Source organism: Brachionichthys hirsutus, chromosome 15, assembly GCF_040956055.1.
Source record: "Brachionichthys hirsutus isolate HB-005 chromosome 15, CSIRO-AGI_Bhir_v1, whole genome shotgun sequence".
Classification (NCBI taxonomy): domain Eukaryota; kingdom Metazoa; phylum Chordata; class Actinopteri; order Lophiiformes; family Brachionichthyidae; genus Brachionichthys; species Brachionichthys hirsutus.
In genome coordinates this window covers 5,613,204-5,635,635 of record NC_090911.1, presented here as the reverse complement: position 1 = coordinate 5,635,635, position 22,432 = coordinate 5,613,204, and the positions used below count along the sequence as shown (strand labels likewise).

General features: G+C 38.9%; 1 protein-coding gene across 1 annotated transcript; it reads right to left on the bottom strand.

Moving 5' to 3' along the window:
- Nucleotides 1-323: 323 nt before the first annotated feature.
- On the bottom strand, nucleotides 324-14,783 carry mrc1b (mannose receptor, C type 1b). The gene is made up of 31 exons (XM_068748862.1): nucleotides 14,714-14,783; nucleotides 13,946-14,302; nucleotides 13,449-13,619; nucleotides 13,104-13,259; nucleotides 12,546-12,656; nucleotides 11,619-11,756; nucleotides 11,353-11,529; nucleotides 10,739-10,893; nucleotides 10,507-10,620; nucleotides 10,254-10,369; nucleotides 10,001-10,149; nucleotides 9,704-9,903; nucleotides 9,099-9,214; nucleotides 8,586-8,658; nucleotides 8,332-8,485; nucleotides 7,490-7,528; nucleotides 7,213-7,379; nucleotides 7,030-7,091; nucleotides 6,555-6,655; nucleotides 6,334-6,476; nucleotides 5,817-5,922; nucleotides 5,597-5,724; nucleotides 4,769-4,813; nucleotides 4,567-4,669; nucleotides 3,988-4,220; nucleotides 3,581-3,746; nucleotides 2,684-2,848; nucleotides 2,469-2,585; nucleotides 1,989-2,144; nucleotides 1,851-1,880; nucleotides 324-1,593 (listed from the first exon to the last, which is right to left on the bottom strand). Exons 1-31 carry the CDS (start codon nucleotides 14,781-14,783, stop codon nucleotides 1,346-1,348), a joined length of 4,266 nt encoding a protein of 1,421 aa, XP_068604963.1. The 3' UTR covers nucleotides 324-1,345.
- Nucleotides 14,784-22,432: the final 7,649 nt, after the last annotated feature.

The window sequence follows — 22,432 nt, the reverse complement described above, 5'->3', positions numbered from 1 at the left end:
GTAGCCAACATTCAAATAATTCATACAATACATTCTGGTACTGGGCAAAAATACCTGTGATTAAATAATTAATATCTATTATGGAGGGTACAGAGAGATACTCATAGTATGTATGTTGTGTAATATGCAATCCAATCCAATGCAATTGTATTTGTAAGCACTTTTAAAACAAACACAGCTGATCAAAGTGCTGTACAGGATAAATAAAAACATCATAAATAAAAGACATAAATGTTAAAACAAAATAACACTTACCTTTTGCAGTAAAAGACGATGAGAAGGAAGAGTTTTCTTCGGTACATGTTTATTTTGTTTAATGACCCAACATGATTGCTTATAGAAATCAAAAGAAAATTAATTATTAATAAGGATTGAATAATTTATTTTAAATTATTTGTATGGCTTTATTTGCCGTGTGTACTCAAAGATGGACATAACAGATAACACAACAGACATTCTGGAGCCTATACTGGTTGGTTACATGTGGTAACCCTGTAAAGAAATACATTTGATATGTTATAAATTAATTGTTAAAGATGTCTCCTGTTTTGCTGCCCTGCCTCTGCTCACTATATCCCCACCCCCTCGTGTGTTTCCATCCATTTGGACCCCAGTGGCTTCTTCCCTCTTCTGCAGCATCCCTCGGCCTCAGGACCCAGGCACTGATCCCTCTCTACCTTCATTCTCCGCACTTTTAAATTCCCGTCTAAACCCTGTCTGTGTTCATGATTTTGAAACCCAACGGCATAATGTGAAACTAAACTTTTTTTCCCGCAGAGAGACAACAGAGAGGAGATTTTATCATATGCATGAATGTGACGAGAAAAAATTAACTGATACGCAGGGTATCGCAGGCTCTTTCTTTGTATAAAGAAAGATGTAAAGTACCATTTTAGATATAAAGGATGGCACAATCTTCCGTGAGATTTTCAGTTCTCATAATTTCACCCAATTTGCTGTTATTTTATTTAACACAAATCAATTTTGTTAAATTAAAATTTATTGTTTAGTGCCAAGTTTAATTTTTCATTTAATGTTGACAAGCAACACAGATTTATTTTGTACACATTTCAAGAGCACAAGCAATAAACAACATCTAGTAAGCATAAGCACAATAGGTCATAATTATGTACATTCAATCACTGAGACATCCTAGAGCCTAAATGTTTCTGTTCCACGAAGTCAGACATTGCCAACTTCATTGAAACTCACTCTTTGTGACATATTGTTAAATAAATGAATATATAGCATTTATTTAAAAAAAACAGCAAAAACACAAAATGAAGCATCAAAGTGTAATTCATCAGTCTGAAATACAGTACATCACATTGTATGTCCCACTGCCTCACAGAGTTATAATCGGCTCAGCATTTTCTACCTCTGCATTTTCTATTAGTTTATTAGTATCGACCACATCCGGCTGAGATCGTTCACTGTCGAAGTAGAGTGGGTTGATGATTGTAGTCAAGGAGTGAGGAGATTTCTTGTAGAGGAAGAATGCGACGACCATCAGAGTAGATACAGCAGTAATGACCAGCACAACTATCAAAGTCGCGTGGCCACGATTGCTCACATTATCACCCTCATGAGGCTCTGCAAAAAAAAAAAAGGAGTAGATGATAATCAGTCAATACAAATAAAAACTACCTTCAATTTTAAATATAATGGCCTGTTGAGGTGACACTGACTGTTTTATTAATTTTTTTAGAATAAATTATATTTTAAATAGTTTTAGAAAACTATTCCAATGGTTTTGTTTTTGATTAGACTTTTTCCCCAAAATCATTATGAAATAATTATTATACTTCAAAACATTAAAAAAAAAAAAAAACTATAAGAGGGTAACTTACCGGCTTTTGAGTCCGAATCAAAATTCATTACTGTTAAGGGAGGAAGGAAAATATTTTCAAACATTGAACTTTTTCAATCAATATAAATATATAATTTTATATAATAGCAGTGACATACAGCATCTAAGATCAGCTCACCTTTTGGTGTCTTGCAAATGTATGCTCTGTCATGCCATCTGCGACCGGACCTCCACATTCCATCTCCAGTGCTCATCTCAGCAAATTCATTCTCAACCTCATCTGTGGCCCAGTTGGTGTAGTCCAAAACGGTTTGGTCCAACCACTTCCATGTACCTGGGGACAATCAAGAAGTCAGGGGCTACTGTCGGTGTGTACCCTATTGCTAGTTGGGTTAACTAGTGTGACAATAACTTTAATAATATAATATCCACCTTGTCTTGTGGAAGACTTCAGTCATCCCACAATGAGTGCGCATGCATAGATGTAAACTAGCCATGTACTTGATTTGGACAGAATTAAAAAAATAAAAAGGGATTTTTACAAGTTTTATTACAAACGTAAGAAGCAAACTTCTAAAATGGCTTACAACCTCAAACTTCAGGTAGACGCTCACCTTGAAATCGCCTGTTACTGCAGGGACAGCGAGTGCAATCTTACCTTTGTGGGTTTTATACAGGCCAATCCAGAAAGATGTGTGGCTATCTTGAAATATTGCCACAGTGCTATTGATGAACGTTTGCTCATCTGGATCTGCAATGCTGGCCAGAAGTCCACCTTCACGACAAAAAAAAAAACACTCTGCTTTTAGTCATCACAAGAATGTCTTTCAAGTTTCAGCTGTGCGACCTTTCTTTCGACAGAATTTCTCTCACCATGCCTTACGCAGCTACTAGCTGCATCTGCCCATTCAATTTCATCTGTGGCGAACAAATAACAATTAGCCTTAAATGGCAGCCAGGTATAGCTCTCGCGATACTCCTCTTGTGCCTCTTCAGGGCAGACTCCTGGGTAGTCGTTTGATTCTGTTGGTGGCACATCTGTGGGTGAAGTAAATGAAATGAAATTATACCAAATGTCCAACTTTGAATACACTGAACTCTTAGACGTTGTAAAGCTTCCTTTGATCTAGGTCCTGAAGCAAGGCTACTATATTAGCTATTAGCTATACTGGTATTTTAGTACGGGTATGTCCAATAATATGCAGGGAAATAAATACAAATACACATATGTCTCGAGAAGATTAACGTTACATATATCCACCAGAGCTGCGCAGTCTTCCACCTCCTACATGCATCTGATCAAGATTGTCATTTCTAACTTTATCTATTACTTAATAAAGATGAGAAAAAGATTGATCAGAATTGTCTCATTACCTTGATTTGTGCATCAATTTAAACACGCTTTGTTATCAAACATTAAACATAAAGTGAATACGGCTTTTTGGATGCAAAACTATAGAACATTTGGAAAATACCCTACATTGCAAAGCTATGCAAGAACAATGAATTATCTGTCTAGATCTTCTATCTGTCCCCAAATTTAACAGGTTTTGTCTGCTCCATCCTTTGACCATGTTTTTGAGGAGAAATACTATGTGAATAAGGAAAATGTCTGCAAGAATCAGTATTGTTTAACCGTTAAACATAACACACACACAGTGTGCCAAAATGGTAAGAAAAACAAAGGTCTATTACATCATTTTCAGTATATGCTGTAGGTTACAGTGTGACTGATTGACTTTACTGACTTTACTGACTTTACTGACTTACCTGTGGTTTGCATGCAGACACTGTTCATGCTCTGATTGCAGTAAGCTGTTCTCCATTTGCCATCCAAATCCATGTGCACACAAGGCTTGTCCGAGCTTGGCTCCCTTTCTGCCCAGCTTGCAAAGTTGAGATGCCAGCCATCGATATACCTAAAATAACCGCCTGTCTGAAATCATTGAAAATATCCATTTCAGTTCAGTTGATTAACAAAACACTTTATTTATTACATTTATGGTTAAATTGTGTGACTTTGTCAAATATATTGTAGATGGTCTGCACTTCATGAGTGCTGTTTTATTAGAACATTTACTATTAGTATTAATAATTAATAATTTTTACTTGCAAATTACAGGTTATAATTTCCCCCGGACCAGTTTATGTGAGACAACACAGTAAACAGACTGTACCTCCTTTTTGTTTAGTCCAATCCAAACAGGAGCTTTGAGATTAGTAACCAGCAGCTCGATGTAGGCCTGTGTCCACTCATTTCTCAGGAAGGCCAGGCTCGCTTTATCACGTTCACAGTTTTTTTGGGCGTCTGCCCAGGTAAGATTTTTTGCTACAGCCTTGATGCTGTCATTTCCTATAGATACATAAATGCTTGGAATGGTTGTATCAGGTGGAGTATTGATATTTGGATCTTTGGAAAAGAGAGAAAAGGTCATATTATTCATGTATATTGTAAACATTTGTTACAATCATTAAAGGGACTACAGGTTACTCATACAGTATAATTTATCTCTCTGTGTATGATTTATTATTAAGCCTTAGTAAAATATGTAAAATAAATATTCACGGGGGGGGGGGGGGGGGGGATTTACAAAAATATATACATAAATAAAAAATAAAAATAAAAAACAATTAAGATATTTTAGTATTTATATTAACTGTTTTGTTATTTATTTATGTATATATATTTATTTTTAATTGTGCCAGTTTTGGTCCTCCATAAGTAAATTTGTAAGGGATCATAAAAATTGACTCACCAAGATTTCGAAGACAGACAAAGCCATAGGTGTCATTGCATGACTTTGAGAACCATTTACCGACGCCTTGGGTCAGTTTGCCGGTCATTGTAACACAGTCCTCCTGCTGAACAGCATTGACAGTGGTTGGGATTTCAAAACTGCTTTAATCTCAAGTGCAATGAGTGACATTTTATTTGAAAATCATGGATTGACTTTTTACCTCATTCCATCTTTGATAGAAACTCCCCTGATGGCGTCGTTTATTCTAAAGAGAACAGGATTACTTAAATTTTAAAGAGTTAATAAAATTACGAGTTCAAGTCAAGCACACCCTAAAGTAGACTGATACTCAATATTATCAAAAAAATCGCTGGAGGTTAGCAAAAACATGATTTCCACTTGGTGTGAAGTTCATTTTTAATTTAATTAGCTTAATATTACAATCACAGTACAGAAAAAATAAATAAAACTAAAAAAGCACTTAGAGAGTGCAAACCTCTGCCAAGCAGCTCATTCCCCTCCTAATTGGATTCACACCGTCCACATGCTGATCTGGATCATCACCAAAAGGTTCTAAATTGTTCTTGGTATCTTTATACACCAACCATAAAGAGTAAAAGTGAATCGGAGTTGATGTGCATTTTTAACTGATTCTTGAATTCAGAAATGGAGTTTTCAATGTTAAAATTTTATATTTTTTCCTGACCTCATTCTGGATCAGATCCAGAAGACATTTTTCATGATAGTGAATATCGGACCCCTTTATGACTGTCATTTTCGGTTAGTGAATTGAATGCATATTTTACGAGATAAGATTTTTTTGAAGCCTCCATTATAAGTAAATGGGAAAATCTGGTTTGTAATTTTTTATAAATACATTTTTAATCCAGATGGGTATCCAGATCATTTTACAACTTTTATGGGATCTAATGTAGACCAAGACCCATCTTCAGATTCTCCTTCATCAAGACCCATACAGCACTTTTTCTGTAATCCTGCCATCAAAAACATAACCTCCTTGGTGGAGGAAAATATAGAATGTACTTACACTACGGCCCCAATTGGTGTATCGCCTTGGTTGTCCATCAGTCCAGAAAAACCCATCTTTATTTAATCCATTTAAACCAATCCATAGATCTGAAGCTGCTACTTGGACCATTTTAGTAATCAGAAATGCTGAAAAATGTAAAATGTAGTAATTTTCATATTTTTCCTCCGAATTTTCCAACATTCCCCAACCAGAGAGAGAGAGCAGCAGCAGAACTAACCTTGCACACTCCTTGTGGGAATCGAGGCTAAGTTTCCTCCCATGGAGATGCACTGTGTCTTTGCTTCCTCCCAGGTGCCTGTCCGTTTAGTAACGATACTGTAACACTATGTAAGAAATAAAGAAAATAAATAAACTAACTTGCTTTGATGCCATTTAATCAGATCTTTAAAATTACCATGTTCTGATTTTTCTTCCAATTCCTGAATAAATAAAATGAACCCCATTTAACTTGTAAGATTAAAATTCTTGTATTTTATTATTTCTCTCAGCAGAATTTACATTGCAAAAACACCAATATAATTGTTTAATTAAACTACAATGTACCACGGTGGTTTATGTTTGTTGGGGCAAAACTATTTTCTATTTCGTCATTTTATGTCATAAAAATATATTAAATTACTGCTCAACACTAATTCATTCAACTCAAAATATGCTTTAATAAGAGCAAATAGAGCAAAATAGATTAATCCGCCATTGAAAAGTGTTTGGGAAGAACAGGTAACGCTGATTCTGACCTTTGATCCAAATTTTGTCCACTCGAGTCGGCAGCCACCTTTAGGAGCAGCTGTGGGAGCTGCAGTGGTGTTGAGAGGCGACGAGCCTCTCCGCCTGCATATAGACTGCATCTCTCGGCCACAGTTGTAAGTCTGCCAGGAACCTGAAACGCAGCAGAGGTTGATTTCTCTAAGAGCAGTTTGAATTTAGAGCATCTTATATCGTGACAATGATCACTCACCCATGTAATACGTCATGCCAACACAATTGCTATCAAAATTATTCATGCTTGGTTGATCTTCATCCCATTTTTGAAACCCCAATCGACTTCCATCCATCCACCTTAAAGCACAGTTTATTTTTAGGTGTGATGTGTAATAATGGCAACAATAAGTCTTTGAAATTGGGCATTTTCATACATTTTGGTGCAGGTTTGGTGAAACAATAGAGGGATGTATTTTGAGAAGCGATTTTAAAAGACGTTGTTTTAACAACAAGCCAATATCCTTGTTTAAATGAAGAGAAAGTTCTCGACTTAGATTGGAATAATATGCAATGGTGTACAAAATACACTGCTCAGTATATTCATTATAAATATCAATAACGATTACAAATCACAAACAATAGGTTAAAGAGTTTGGTGCATCCTTCTTAAAACTTATACTTTGTTGGCACATTTGTTATTATTAAATTTTATCTTAATAATTCGTGCTCACCATAACGACCCATCAAGATCCATGGACAACCCGATATAAAAGCTTCCGTAGCTTCTGGAAATCTGGAACCCCCCACACACACACACACACACACACAGACACACACACACACAAGCAAACATTGAGCATTCTGACCCACTTTTACCGATATAGTTGGGGGACGTTGCGAGTGTGAACACACACCTGTTTCCATAAGAAGGTGTTTTCATCTTTGCTGTTGATGGAAACCAGGTCACCATGTCTCTGCTGGCAGAAGTGACGGGCATCCTCCATGTATAAGTGGTTTGTGTTAATAAAGTACTGATTCCCTCTCCACTCCAGCCAGCCGTCTGAAGTGACGTTGTAGTCTGCTGTTGGTTCACACAGTTTAAACGGGTCATTATTTCACCACATCGTGCTGAAAACGGGTGTGTGTGTGTGTGTGTGTGTGTGTGTGTGTGAGTGTACAATGTCCGCTTACCTGAGGCTGTGTCATTTGGAGGTGGCTTTGGAGTTACCCCTGTAAGACCACAAATGACTGTCAGTGCTTTGTAAAAAGAAGATGTGACTTGAAGTATCAACTTATTCCACTCTCTCAGCGACTCTTCTGTTGTTGCTGCCCTCGAGCTGTGGTGACATCATCTTTACTAAATCAGGAGGGGGGGTATCTGGGGGTACTTTAGGAATCATACTAAAGGTTATAATGTTGAAAGGTTAAAATAGACTTTGTAGTTACACAAAGTCCTTCAAAGGTGAGACAACACTGCAGGGCAAAGATATTATTCAACACATGATTGATTGATTGAACACAACTTGCATTATTACTTTCTGTCCTCTAATATTACAATTATAGCTGTAAATATGGATTATTTGTGCAAAGTAACAGTGTATTTCTCTAATTCAAACCCTTCATGTTATATGTGGAGGTAAAGTACCAGTATTTTGTATATCCAACTGTTTAGATGACCAGAATCCATCCATCCATCTATTTTCTTGTCGATGAGACGGTCAACTCATGGTAGTTAATTGTTGAATTCCTTTTTATTTTCTCTAAATGCAAAATGCTAAACTCAAAAGATGTGTACCGGTAACTGGACAAATGTTTTTTTTAAGCATTATAGTTTCACCAACTCTTAAAGACCTTTTGTTGGAGACTGTGATAAGATATGGATACAGGAGGAATGTAATCACTCCCGTTCGAAAGACAGAATTAGGCATGAAGACGTATGCATGTTCAAGTCAGATTTTTTGCATGAGGATTAGAAATAATTTATCTTCAAAATAAACGAAAGATGCACAAAGGATCAGTGTTTCCAGTTTTACCTGCACGGATTTGACACAGCCAGTCATTGTAACTCTCACAGTTAAGGTCATTCCAGGAACCATCCGAATCCCAGTTATATATTTTGAATTCAACACAGGATTCGTCATTATTGTGATTGTTTGGCTCTCCTTCCTGCCAGTGTTGGTAGTTCAACTTTGAACAACAACAACAAAACAAAAAAAAAGTCACTATTTAAAGAGACGCTTTATGGCGATAGTGATTACATTAGTTGTGAAAGGTGCAGTTAATTTACCGCGGATCCATCACTCCATACATAACCGGTGGTGGGGTCAGGAGAACGAAGTCCAATCCAGCCTCGTCCATAACTGCGGTGCACAAGGTCATGTTAATGTTAGAATATTTACCCACGATGCTCTGTTCTCCCCTCACCCCCCAACAAAAGCATCGGAAATGTTTCATTTGATCACGTTGTTGCTTCAGAGGCTAGAGATACAGCAACTGAGGGCTACAGCAATGGGGAGGGACATTAATTCATTGATTAATATGCTTCCTGGTCTACTATACTAAGCATAAAAGAAAGACATTTCTCTCAACAATCACCAAAGCTTGGCATTTTGCTTTCATCATTCACTTTAGTGTTTTAGAGCGCTATTGCCACCAGGTCTTTGGATTTTATCCAACTTTCTACATACCGGTGACTGTAATACCATCGTTCTAAAATAATTATGTATTTATGCACATATACAGACTTTTGGTGCTGCAACTGAAATGTAATGAAAAAATAATAATAAAAAAAAGCTTATACCGGGCCACCATTTGCTCGGGCCTGCTGTGGATGCTGAGCAGGTCTCCTCCGATGGCCCTGCAATAATCCCTGGCCTCAAACCAGGTCTTCTCCTGGGATCGAGGCCCTGTAAAAAACTGTAACACAATACCAGAATTTAATTATCTAGAGCAGATGTGCACAGCAGGTAATGTGTTTTTGTTTTTTTGGGGGGATACAAAGTGCATCCTGTCAATAAAACTAAGTGGAAAAAGTGAAGTTAACCTAAAAGCAATAACAATACTACTACTAATAATAATAATAATCACCATCCTTTCTTTATTTTTTATCCTGTTGTTTTATGTGTGTTTATTCTCAGAAAGAGAGGAGAGAGAAATGGTTTTTGATTGTATTTAATGTATTTAATCCCTCGTCATAATTAATACTTAGAATGATTTCTTCTGTGACATAAAATATTTTAAATATGACCTAGGCTTGAACTATAAAAGCTGGTACATAAAATCAGCAGCTTGTTAGCATTACAGTATTCAAATTCACTGCATTACCAAAGCCCCTTACGTACATTACTCTTGATGGTGTGAGTAATTCTTGTTTTAATCGTGGTGAGCTGAGGTTTCTGGTTGTACCTTACTGCAGTAATGTCTTGTCCCCAATTGACTCCAACCCTCCTCACACTTGGGAGGGGACTGAGTGGGTGGTGGAGGAGTTACCACTGCATTCTCTGCCAGGTGTTTGCAGATATACTTCTCCTTATTGGTGCACGGCAACAGATCCCACAGCCCAGCAAAAATCCCCGTGGTCATCGCCACACAGCCCTGTTCATGACCTTGAATTGTTGACAAGATTAAAAATATATAGTCAGATGTAAATTCTGCTGCTCCCATCTAAGTAAAAAAAAAATTGGCTCCCATCTTCCTCCATACCGGGCATTGCAGCGTTCCAGTGGGTAAATCTCACAAAGTTTATGTTAGTCCACACAAATTCATCAATGTTCTTCTGGTTTGAGAGGCCCAGCCAGAAGTATTTCTCTGGTCTCAAGCCCACTAAGCTGACAAGGAATGAATTGTCCACCCTGGAAATATTTGCACAGGTTCATAGATGCATACACACACAGACACACCTACACACTCACAGTAACATTTTAGCAGTAATGCTAAAAGCATGCAATGTACATACCCATTTGTAACATCAGCTAAGTAGGAATCTGAGGCCTCACAATCATTTCGGGCTTCCTCAAACGTCTTTGTTTCCGTTCCTGTGAAGTAGCAGTAGGAGCCGTGCTTCTTCCAACCCTGCAGGAAATAAAACACTGATTAAAACGGCGATGTCCAGTTGAATGCGTGATGTTCTCGGCATTAATGCTTATTAAGATGCTGATAAAGACCAGATTCTTTTTTTTTTTTGTAGATTTACTGGAATCTCCACTCACAGCTTTGCAGCCAACATCCAAATCTACTTCGTCTCCGGTGCGTTCAGTGGAACTCTGTTTCATGCAGATAAAGCCATGCTTCTCATCACACGAACGGTCCGCCCAGTTCCCGTTCTACAGGGAAGAAGGATGCCGAGAGATGACATATACCCATATTCAACATGGAATATGGTTACAAGGATGCTATATGTCCACCATCACACACACACACACACACAGGGCATCATCTTACCTCCCCCATGATGAGAACACAGTCTTCACTATCAGCGGACACTGATGGTTTTCCATAGGTCCAGCTAGTGAAGCTCACAGCAGAGTGGTCACTCCAGTCAAAGAGCCCCTCTGTGCTTATATCATTCAGTCCAATCCAGAGTTCATCAGTAGAAGCTGATGGGAAGTGAAGAACGAACTTCATGTCGAGCAGCGGCTGTTTCACACTCTGCATGTTCCTCACACAATCATCAAACTACGGGCAGAATCTGAATCATTAGATCTTTCACTAAGGACTGCGTTATCGCAAAAAGACATTGCAAAAATAGGCGATTTTGATGAATTACTTTACTGTTGTTCTTATAATTTTGCTGCGCTAGTTTCATTCAGAACTTTGTTGTCTTCTTCCAATATGAAAGGTGTTCGTTCAAAGAGTGCAACTTTATTTTAAATGTATACTTTACTTGTGTGTAAAATTATATTATTTTACAAGAATGACTGTGTTATTGTTGTTTTTCACTGCATTTTGTCTGCATCTGAAATCTATTTCCAGATTGCTTGAGTTTTAAGGACAAGAATGAAGCTGAACTCAGCGAGCATGTTCTACTTAGGACGTGGGATGTCTTCATGTCTTACCGTAACCAAGCTGAGAGATGATAAAACTTTGGTCCTCCACATTGCGGACGCTGACCAGGTCGCCTCCTTCCTTACGGCACTCCCTCTTAGCATCGGTCCATGTTTTAGCAGTGCGGTAAAGGTGGAAGCAGTGTCCATTGTAGGGAATCCAAGGGTTTGAACAAAATCCTTGCTCGACTGATGATGAATACAAAAATAATGAGACTGAATGATTGAATGTGTCACATAAATGAATAATAAGGTAGCATAAAAAGATTGTCCTGTACTTTGTGGTGGAGCTGGTGGAGCCCCGTCTTTGTAGCAGATGTAGCCAAGTTTCTTGGTGCAGGATAAACTCTGCCAGAGGTGCTCCCCAGATGTGTCCAAAAATGCACAGTTGTGTCCCGGGTTTGGAAGTGGATGTCCTGCAAACACACGTTCATTTAGTCTATCAGTTTTTCCATGCATGCAAGGCGAAACATACATCATTGATACGTGTCCATTATTTACAAGGGTATAAATGAAACCGGCCTTTACTGATTTTCGGCCACTTGGGGTCAGTGTCATCAAGCTGTGGCCATAATAATACAACCTAATACATAGTCAATATGGCAACCTTGATTATGAGGGTAGCAAACAGCAGATACCAGACAACATGGCTTAATTTTATTTTCTCTGGACATCTGTTAAGAAATATTCCTGTTTTCTACACCTCAGTTGTAGCCCCTCCTTTAACACCTGGGAGTAATATCTTACTCTCGGGTTTAATAAATAAGCTGTTAAATGTATGCGTCTGTTGGTACGTAACATGAGAGTGAACCAAGGCGAGAATGTTACAGATGTTTAAACACTGCACAGCAGGGGTCCACTCGCACCTGACCCACCGATGGTGTCTCAGGGGGGCACAACCCCCACTATTGGAACTCCTGCTTTGGAGAGCAGAGTGGGCCTGCAGAGTAATAAATCTCATTATTGTGAAGCACCACTTTTACATCTCAGTATTTATGTTTCACTAAAAGAAAATATTGTCTTACAGCTGCTTAATGTTTGTAATGTGTCTGTCTAGCGTTTCTTTCCATTGTTGTTGTTTATCTAGTCAGAGGGTGAAGTGATGCAAACTCACGTCACGGATTTCCTCAGTAGTTTCTCATGACGGCAGGACATTAGGAACACCAACAGAGATCTTTAAACCTTGTTATCAGCTGCACACTTACCTGCAGTCCATCGCAGATAACGGAATGGCTTCAGATCAGACCACTGCCAGCCATGTTCAGGATCCAAGACCAGCCCGATCCACAGTTTGTGTTTTGATGTGCTCAAAGTTGCTGTGCGAGGCACAATAAAAAGAACATTTTAGAGTGTAAAAAGCACTTCTTCTTTTTTTTGTACTTTTACAAATTCCTTTTTTGTCATTGCTTCATAACAAAATACAGCAAAAAGTCAGAAATGAGAAGTAAACCAATCAGATGAAATGCAGCAGTGGCAACACTGCAGTGCATACTGTGAAGGATATTCTGACAATATCAGTAATATCGCTAATGACTATCAGGCATCAAAATCTTTTGAAACTGAGTCTTTCAACATTTGCATGCGTCAGTAAAGTCTTCCGATGTACAGCCAGAGTGCAGAAGCTTCCTGTCACTCCTGAACAACATGAATGGAACAATCACTACAATATGATACTAGTTATGGGCAGATTTTTACAACACAACTGGAATTATTGGAATCATTGTGCAGCTTCGTTCACACTTTGTTACCGGATGGTATCTTACCTGAGACCAAAGCTTGCTCATGGGGGCCGCTGATGCTGAGCAGGGAGGCTCCCTGCTGTTTGCAGCTGCTTTCACTCTGAGCCCACGTCAGCACTGCCGCTGTGTTGAGCTGGTAATACGCACCCGTTACACGGTTCTTCATCCAGTGCTCTGTGGCTGTGCAGCAACGCAGACATACGGCACAAGATAAACATTTCAAACATGAAATCTCTGACTGAAATCATGCTGCATGCTTTAAACCGCCGACTAAACCAGTGGTCGGTTAATGATCAGGACGGCATCTAATATAATTCAGTGTCGATGAAACAAATCTAATCTGCTGATGCTTGAAGCGCTTCTACTCACAAGTAGTTGGGCAGTATCCCCACTGCTCACGCTCAAACTTTGTTCCGATAGAGCACCAAGAGCGCCTTATTGAGGAGTCGAAAGTGGTGCACTCCCCAAACCATCGGTCTTTGTACAGGAAGGGAAACATGCAGAGCTTTCCGAAAGCGTTCCCCTCGATGGTGTAGAGTTCTGAAAGGCAAAACGTAAAATAGATTAAATGAAATCTTTGTCAATGAAATAGTTACTACTACACTACCTGTCAGGAAGTTCATTAACAATCATTTAACGTGTTCATACTCAATGTTAGAGTCAACAGGGTCTTTGATTAGCATTTATTTTAACACAATAAAAAAAAGGTTAAAAAGTGGTCTATTGACAACTTGCTGCAGCAGTAACCGCCAAATAATGTCTGATGATATGAGGAAGAGAGATCGGATGTTAATATGCTCGTGTATTGTGTTCTTTGGCCTGTTTCAAGTGCTGCGCTCTTCCTAGCAGACGTTTTTACACCATACCTCTGTATGTTCTTGAACACGCGCCACTGGATGTCCCCGTGATGGTGAATTGGTTATTGGGCCCAAAGGTTCTGGAGAGAGCGATCGATTCATCGGCTTTAACTTCAATATACAGCTGTTGGTCTTTGAGGGCAAGCATGGTTTCATTCCTGCATTCCCACTTTTGGAGAGCACTCTTGTCGTTACAATCATAGAGGTTCACTTCACTCCCCACACTCCTCCCCTGTGTTCCCACACACTTTCTGCTTGAGGTGGCAAAAAGGCGATCTTGTGTTGTCCAGCGCACTTCGAGGCAACGGTTGTTCTTTTTCAGCAAACAAAACCCAGTGGCCTTGTTTACGAGAGAGAATGGGGAATCTGCAGAGAAATAAAAACACGCAAGTTAAATCTATGTGACACTGTAATGCCAAAAGTGGAGTTTTATGCATGCTGATTGTGTGTTTTTTTTGTTGTTGTTGTTGAGAAATTGATAAAATAAGATTAGTAACATTAATTATGATGAAAGGCTACACTGTGTCCTGTCTAGCTGTGGCAGCATACTGATGCAACAACACAATCCATGCCTCTAGTTGTGCCAGCGACTTTTTGACACTGATAAATCAATGTGTTATCACTGTCATCAGTGGATTTAATTACCATTCAAAAACAATTTGTCACAAAAAAAAATGCTGATCCTTACAACAGACACACTGAAAGCTCAAAAGCTGTAACAAAGTATTTTTGAATTTCCGAATGTGCGACAGATGAAATCCTGAATGCATACTGTACCATTTAATGTTGTGCACCGACATTGGACGACAAGCGCAAAGACTGCTAGAGTTATCCTTGGGGTCGGCATTCTTCTGCTAGGATTCAGAACAGCAGACAATGTCCGTGCATCGAGAGCAGCAGGCTTAAGAGCATCGGACATGAAAGTGGGGAATCTTAATACCACTGACGGAGGCACTTTTTTTTCTTTTCATTGACAAAGTGTCATGTTTCAGATGTTTCACACATTTTGCTACTGGTCAAAAAAAAAAGGGGGGGGGGGGGGGGTTAGTAGGGAAGTAGGGAGAACACACACACAAACACACACTCTTTACTCACACAGCTGTCACTCTCCAGAAATGTCAAACGTGGCTTTATTCACTCCCGTCAGTGGAGACAAAAAAGAATGTGTTTGTGATTTATACTAAACATGAATCAGCAGCACCAATAAACCACTAGTATCTGCAAGAGCTCTGCAAACTGTGTTGTGTGGAAAGGTTACTACTAGCAATGGCAACACTTATTTTCTCTTCCAGCCAAAGAAGAAGAAGTTAATAAGCTGAATTAAATCAACAATGAAATGTGGAATATATAAGATATTATACTTGATGAATGACCTTCATCAAAACTTTTAAACTGTACAGACTTGCAGTTTCAGAACTGAATTTCTTTTGTCTAAATTGAAATTAAATGCAAACATCACTTATTCAATCTTGTGTTTAAACATAATGATAATGTTATTGGCTTTGCTTCTATCCATCAATATAGTTTATGTCTCATGACTAAATTATTATTTTCAAAGGCCATTATACTGTGAAAATGTGAAATTAATCAGATAAATGGGGTTTTTATTGTAAAGTTTAAACACGTTCGTGGCATCCCTTTTATTTTTAAGAAATTATATGACAATAAGGTGCAACCAATGTTGCTGCACGGCACAGCCACCGGGGCCACCGGGCAAATACTAAAGTGTGACACCTTCAATAAAAGGTTTGTCTTCTTCAATGAATGCCAACAGCCACTCAGGAATACATTTTCAATAACCTAATATTTCACTGTTGCTGATGAAGAGAAAATTCTGTGCATCTTGCATGTAGCAACGCAATATCCTCTTTTGGGGGAGCAGGAACACTCGCGTTAAACTTTGTTCTCCAGCTCTTCCCTAATATCTATCATGGCATTTTGTATTTTCGCTTCCTCTTTGGTTATTCTCCTTTTTGAGGCAGAGGACTGTGCTAAAATATGAACCTTTGTGAGTGCAGAAATCAGACAACTGCAGTTACCTTCAGTGCACCAATGCCCTTTTGGGCATGTAAGAAAACCCCAAACAACCCTAGAACAGAAATTTTTGGTAAACCACAACCATTGTCGTCTGAATCTCATTGGGTTCATGAACCAGAAGCGGAATATGTGTCTTGAATAACTGGCTCTGTGGGGCAAGAAGGTTAAGCAAACCAAATACCTTATTACTATGTAATAAAATAAAGCAATAAAACAAATTCCAATAACAGTTTATTGCCACACAATAAAATAAAGTTTGCTACCGCAGCTCTCTGTTTTATTATTAGATTCAGCATCCTCCATTTCATCCTCTGTTTAAACAGGTTGTTCCCTCCTGTCTCTCTCTATCTACGATATTCATCACTGCTTTCCCTCTGGATTGGTCACAGATTAGTAAAGCTGCTAAAAACCTTTGCTCAGGCACTTCACTTGCTTTTTGTCTGTTTACAGGATGCTGGCCTGCCGAAGCAAATGAATGATTTTGCTTTCACACTTTGATCCGACACTTTATATATCAGTCGTGTACATTATATACTGGTTTTCCAATACTTTTTCTTTTTACTCTAGTTGTTTGATTGCTGATTAAGTTGAAACCTCACTTGGCAGTGCAGGACTCAAGTTCTGCATCATTTCTCAAGTGAAATATGAAACGAGGTGTACTGCATAAACGCTGGACTTTAAGCTGCCGTGGAATGATAGACTCGCATCTCCAAGTTGCTCGTTGTGATAAAAGAGTACAACAGACATAAACTAATAATCACAAGAGGTTGCTGGTGTCACAACAATGTTTCAAAAATCCTGTCTTTTATTTGGATTTTCTGCTCAAATCTTTCCAGACATGAAGCGAATATTTGTTCTTTTATCAGGTAAGGGTAATTACTCTTATTTGTGTGTGTAGATAGATAGATAGATAGATAGATAGATAGATAGATAGATAGATAGATAGATATATAGATAGATAGATAGATAGATAGATAGATACTAGAGTTTTCAGTCACCAGAGAAGGATGAGCTGTATTGGTGTTTTTTATGGTGTAATATGTACAGTACATGCTGTGTGTTTATGAGATATTGAAGCAGTGAAGAAAGTGGCTTGGCTCATTTGTGCCCCTCGCATTCACTTCTTCTAATCTGAACTGAAAATGTCTCAACAGTGTTGTTGGTCGTGTCGTCCTGTCCCGGTGGGCAGTTCAGCTGTAAACCAGGATGTGTTCCAGCTTGTGTTCCAGTGTTCCACCACCCTTTTCACATCACGCAGGACGTGACAGTGCAGGGGATGCACTTTATTCTGTTTAGTTTCCTAACTGACTTCCTCAAGAAGTGTGTACAAATGTCACTCAGACACAAGTCACGTGCCACTCTGTGCAAGACTATGACTATTTTCTGTGGCAGAGTTCTTTTCACAGAGCTCTTTTATTGAAAAGTCCTCTTATCAATGGGGGAAAAAAAATAATGCTTTAGTCCTCCAAGAATATTACCATAAAAGCCATAGTACAATGTGATATACAACATGGAAATATAATTCAAATTTAGCTAGAAAAAAAGTAGTTGGTGATTTCAAAACAAAACACTTCCACTTCCACCTACTATGAAAATTCAGCCTTTTTTCTCCCCTAATTGAACAAATCCATTTTTGAATACTCCAACTTGACTGAAGCTGTTTTTGCATATCACACATCGACTCAGGCACACTGGCGGTATATTTTCTTCCTGGGCTCCCGGATGAGGATCTAATATCTAATAACCAGCAGCAGTACAGAAGGACCGCCAATTCCAGGTCAATTGATTCAGGCTCAGAGGTAAAAATAATAACCAGAAAAGGAACTGATATTTTATCAGTGATGCTCTGACTCCCTAAATGCCCTCATGATCAAATCAGAAACCAACAACAGAGGATTTATTACAATTGATGACATCACTCTCACACCAGGTCCTTGTCAAGGTAACTGCTAACTTTCTCTATAGATTATTACTTAAATGTACAGTATTTGATGAAAAGTAACTATATAATAAAATAAGCTGGTTTATTCCTACAATAAATGAAACAAGTTTGGGCTTTGAGGGTTGGACGTTTGAGAATGGCACATGTTGCTGGGAGGACATTAGTGTCGGTCAGGGTCAGTGGATGAGAGGAAGGAATGCTTCTAAAGACAATGTGGATCACACACTGGGTGAGGCCGCACACTAAGACGCAACTCCTCTTCCTCTGGACACACTTGTACAGAGCCCATAGCAGAATAGACTGGCTGCACACCTACAGCCCTCCTCTAGTCTTGAGGCCGCTGGAAAGACACAGACCGCATCACTACCGCAGACGAACATGGCCTACCATAAATAAAACACAATGATATAATGACGTGTCGACTACATCAAATGAGCAGGTCTGTCTCATGTCAATAAGTAACTTGTTCCACAAGGTTGGTCTGCAAAATAAAAAAGCATGCTCACCAACCATCTAAAGCACATCCCAACCAAGTGAAATTTGTGCACATAAAATGTTTTGTGTATTATAAAGAAGTCTGTTTCAAGGGTAAAAGAAACCAAATATGGAAGTGAGATTTCTCCTGCTGTTCCCCTTTTACATTGTGTTTAGCACCAATGCTGCTTGTGGGTATGGTGTTGGTCAAACGCTCTACATCGCCATCTTTGTCTTGTTGAGGCTCGGCCTTTCTTGATTTTACTGCTTATGCTAAACATGAAATTCCTTTTGCGGTTTTATTATCCGACTTTACCGTTAGACTCGTTACCATAAATAAAATGCAACATACACTGCATGTTTTTTATGGAAGGCATGGAAGAGGAACATCAAAAAAGAGGAGGGAAAGAAGAAGAAGCGACAAAAAACGGCATTCATTATATCTTATTGTCACTGTACATTGTACACAAAAGCTCCTTTTCAACTAAAAATGATTTCTAAATGTTCAAGCTGTACAACAGTTCACTATTACTGTGATAGGAAGCGTGCTCAAACATGTTTGTTTTTTACTGCCATAGATTGACATTGCACACTACTTGACGATACCACTATGGCTCTCCAATTCTTGCAGGTTGGCAGTGAATCCTCTCCGAGGAGATCTTACGAGCCCTGCTGTCCCACCATAAAACAGGCACACTTCACTTCGACTGCAACATACATGGAGACGGTAGGATGTATGTTTTAATCTGCACATAAGCAGCCATGCATCACATCTCTCTGGCGATGGTTTTGAATGAAAGGTTCAGGGATCATCAAAGTGTTGCTGTGGGGAACATGAATGTCGACACTCCTAACATGGATAAAAAGCAAGAGAAAATGGCAGAGACAGAAGGCTTCATTAACCCTTTGTTTGATTAAAGTGATTGATTTTATGGAGCCAGTGACAGAAAACCCTGAATGTTAAATCACAAGGCTCTGAAATCCGGGCAGCCACAGTCTTACTATGCACGCCGATCAGAATCTTTAAGAGTTATTGATAAATCTCAGGCTACTACGTGACAGTGGGATTGAGTCAAAAGTCCACGCAGATCTCGGCTGTACTGCATAGCCCCCCCCCCCGCGCTACCCCCTTCATCCTCTCTACTGCCAAAATCACTAAGTGTCAAAATATAATATTCTTCTTATCATCCTGAGTATATCTCAAATATTGTTTTTTATCCAGGGCATTTAAAATATCAATTGCTCAATGTTCCGCCTCCGTCGCTCTACCCTGCAACTCTCTTCCCAATCCAACACTCTCCCGTTCTTCCTTCCTCCTTTCCTAAACGCAGGTTTCACTTCCACATCAGCGCAGAGAGTGCTGGGTCACTCGGAGTGCTTATGCAGCAAGAGTGAGGGGAGTGAAGCAATCCTGCGGTCACGCAGTCACAACACTGTCTCCCATTGGATCCCTGAGCAACTGCCTGCCGGGCCTGCACCAGCAGCCTGAGCGGGTGCACGCTCACGTGCAATTTAGATTTCAGTTCAAATGAATAAATGGTGTCGATGTTTCCCTTAATATGTCACTCTGGAGTGTATCTACAATAAAAGGAGATCTAATATATAATTACACATTCAAGGGTATGCATAAAACATGTTCAAACAAATCCAGGTGTGCAGAATGATGTAGAATCTATTATGTAATACAACTTCTAAGGCATTTTATTGAAACAACTATCAATCCCCCCTTCTTGTATGGAAGCTGAACTATGTTAGCATTTTTGGCAGCTACAGTTAGTAATTCAATTATTTGAAACATCACTCAATGTAACAAAGTAAAATACACCATTGCTGCATTAGAAGGTTTAGCTTTTACGGTTCTGTCTAATAAAGTGACATCAGGATGCATATTCAAACACGACTTCCCTTTACTACATTTGAGGCCGATTGAGAAATATTCCTGACTGTTCCAAGCGGGTTACCTCTCTGGAATTATGTTTCTAACATAGTTGTGAAATGCTTATTGCCAAATGAATGCATTTGTATGCTGAGTGCAAGCTGCATAGTTTCAGCGAGCAGTGTTGCAAAAACCTATGCTCACTTCCTCATTGTGACGAGTGAATCAGCCTCCTGTCTTTCCTGTAGGTGTGGCAAATATCAGGAAATCAATGGGGATGAGTGGCAGCTGGTGCAGATCCATGTGACCTTGCAGAAAGTCCACCAAGTGAGTACAGTGGGAGGAGAGACCAGAGAGACAGCCGGACCATGTCATGCTTCTGGTAATAAGAAATAACAATCAGCCTTTTAATGTGTTGGATTCAGGATGTTACGTTCCGTTGGTGGGAATTGATGACTATTCACGTGTTCTTGAATTCAGCGTGTATTCAAGAAGCGATTCTCTCCAATGAATCACAATGAGCCACAGTTTCCTACTTTACCTGCTCTACTGGAGAAATAATAAATAGTAAAGTTGGATTTTTGTATTTTCATGGGTCAAAGGATCTATATTCTCCTTTAAACACCAACGAACATCCGTCTGCGTCCATCGTTTCTCTCTGTGTCTGCAGACAGTTTATCTGTAGGCCTCGCTGTCGGTCTGAAAGCTGCTGGCTGGAGTCATCATTTCCATCTTCCTCTTCATGATGAACAAGAAGGAAGTGTAAATAGTTGTTTAGATAAATAATTTACATAATATACAAATCAGATAGATGCTAATTATCTTGTATGTTTGTTTTAGGAATTGTCCTAGGAAACGGCAAGCACTGTTGAATAATGACAGAAATGACCAGAACTCTATGTTTGACATCTTTGACTGCAAAATAGATGGTCAAGTAGCATCTTGTCCAGCCGTCACAGAGTCCGGATGACTAATAAAACACTGTTTTGCTTCCTTCCAGGGTAGAAAACATGAAAATTGAATCTGAAAAATTCCTTCTACAATAACTCCAGCACATCAGTGCGCATAATTGATGGAACCATGACTTCATCTGAGGCATAGCTCAGATCAGTAACATCAATAAAAAAAATCAAAATCAGAACTAATTTATAAGCGATGCCTCTTTCTCTTACATTTCCTTCAAAATTAAAAATATTTTACAAAATGAAATATCGATTTCCAGTGTGGCGAAGCAATATTTGAAGTTTATTACATGTTCTATATTTGTATACAACGGACTTAAGCTTTGTTTTTGGTCGTGGGTGACATGGAATCAGTTCAATCAATTCAATCAATCAAGTCTGTTGGATCCAATAGAGGGCCTCGTCTTCTCTTAAAATCTAAAGTGTTGTCATTTGAAGACATGCTTAGTTTTTCCTGTTCTGAGAAGCAAGTTTAACGCAGACATACAATTAATGTATGATGTTTTCTTATGAAGTGTTTTAGAGCTCAATTAATCAAATTTGTTTGAATTGCTGTGATTGAAATGTGTGCTATTTGTTCACACATGACTGACAGTTGCTCTCATTGGTAATAAACATATTATGAAGAGTTGCAGGAAACACTAGACATAAAGTTCTGCTGAGGGACATTGTGTCATTACGTCTTTTTTTAATACCAGCAGCTTACATGAAATATGGCGCAGCCGCATCCTGCAGCCAGAAATAATAATCAACTTATTTAACATTTGCAAATTTGTTCTGAATTCCACAACAGAAAAAAAATTCTAAACTTTTGATGTACACGTCTCAAAATCCCGAAAGGCCAAGTGTATCAAATATTGATCCACTCGACTCAGTTAAATATAAATTCTAGTCATTGACTTTAGAAACTGCCATGGCTCCCTTGAACTTCTGCCAAATAACTGAACAAACTAAATCACTGATTGATAATATTTATGAATTACCGGAGACAAGGAGCATGTTAGGAGATCGCTGAAGACCGTGACTCTATTCATGCATTCTATTTGTCGTTTCACTGTTCTACTACGTTCTGTGCGTAAGCATGGTCAGAGGTGCGCTTACATTTACGCACGGTCGTACGCACGGTCGATAAATGAAGCCCCAGATCAGACGGTGGCGGTAATGAACACTAGGTGTCGCTTACCCGCCGCCAGAGAAGAAGAAAA

Excerpts from the sequence above, each read along its gene's own strand:
- mrc1b (XM_068748862.1), bottom strand. The coding sequence starts at position 14,783 with ATGCCGACCCCAAGGATAACTCTAGCAGTCTTTGCGCTTGTCGTCCAA. Across the intron at positions 6,477-6,554 it reads TGGCATGACGTATTACATGG|GTTCCTGGCAGACTTACAAC; the intron begins GTGAGTGATCAT and ends GCTGCGTTTCAG. Across the intron at positions 2,145-2,468 it reads CCTGTATAAAACCCACAAAG|GTACATGGAAGTGGTTGGAC; the intron begins GTAAGATTGCAC and ends GATTGTCCCCAG.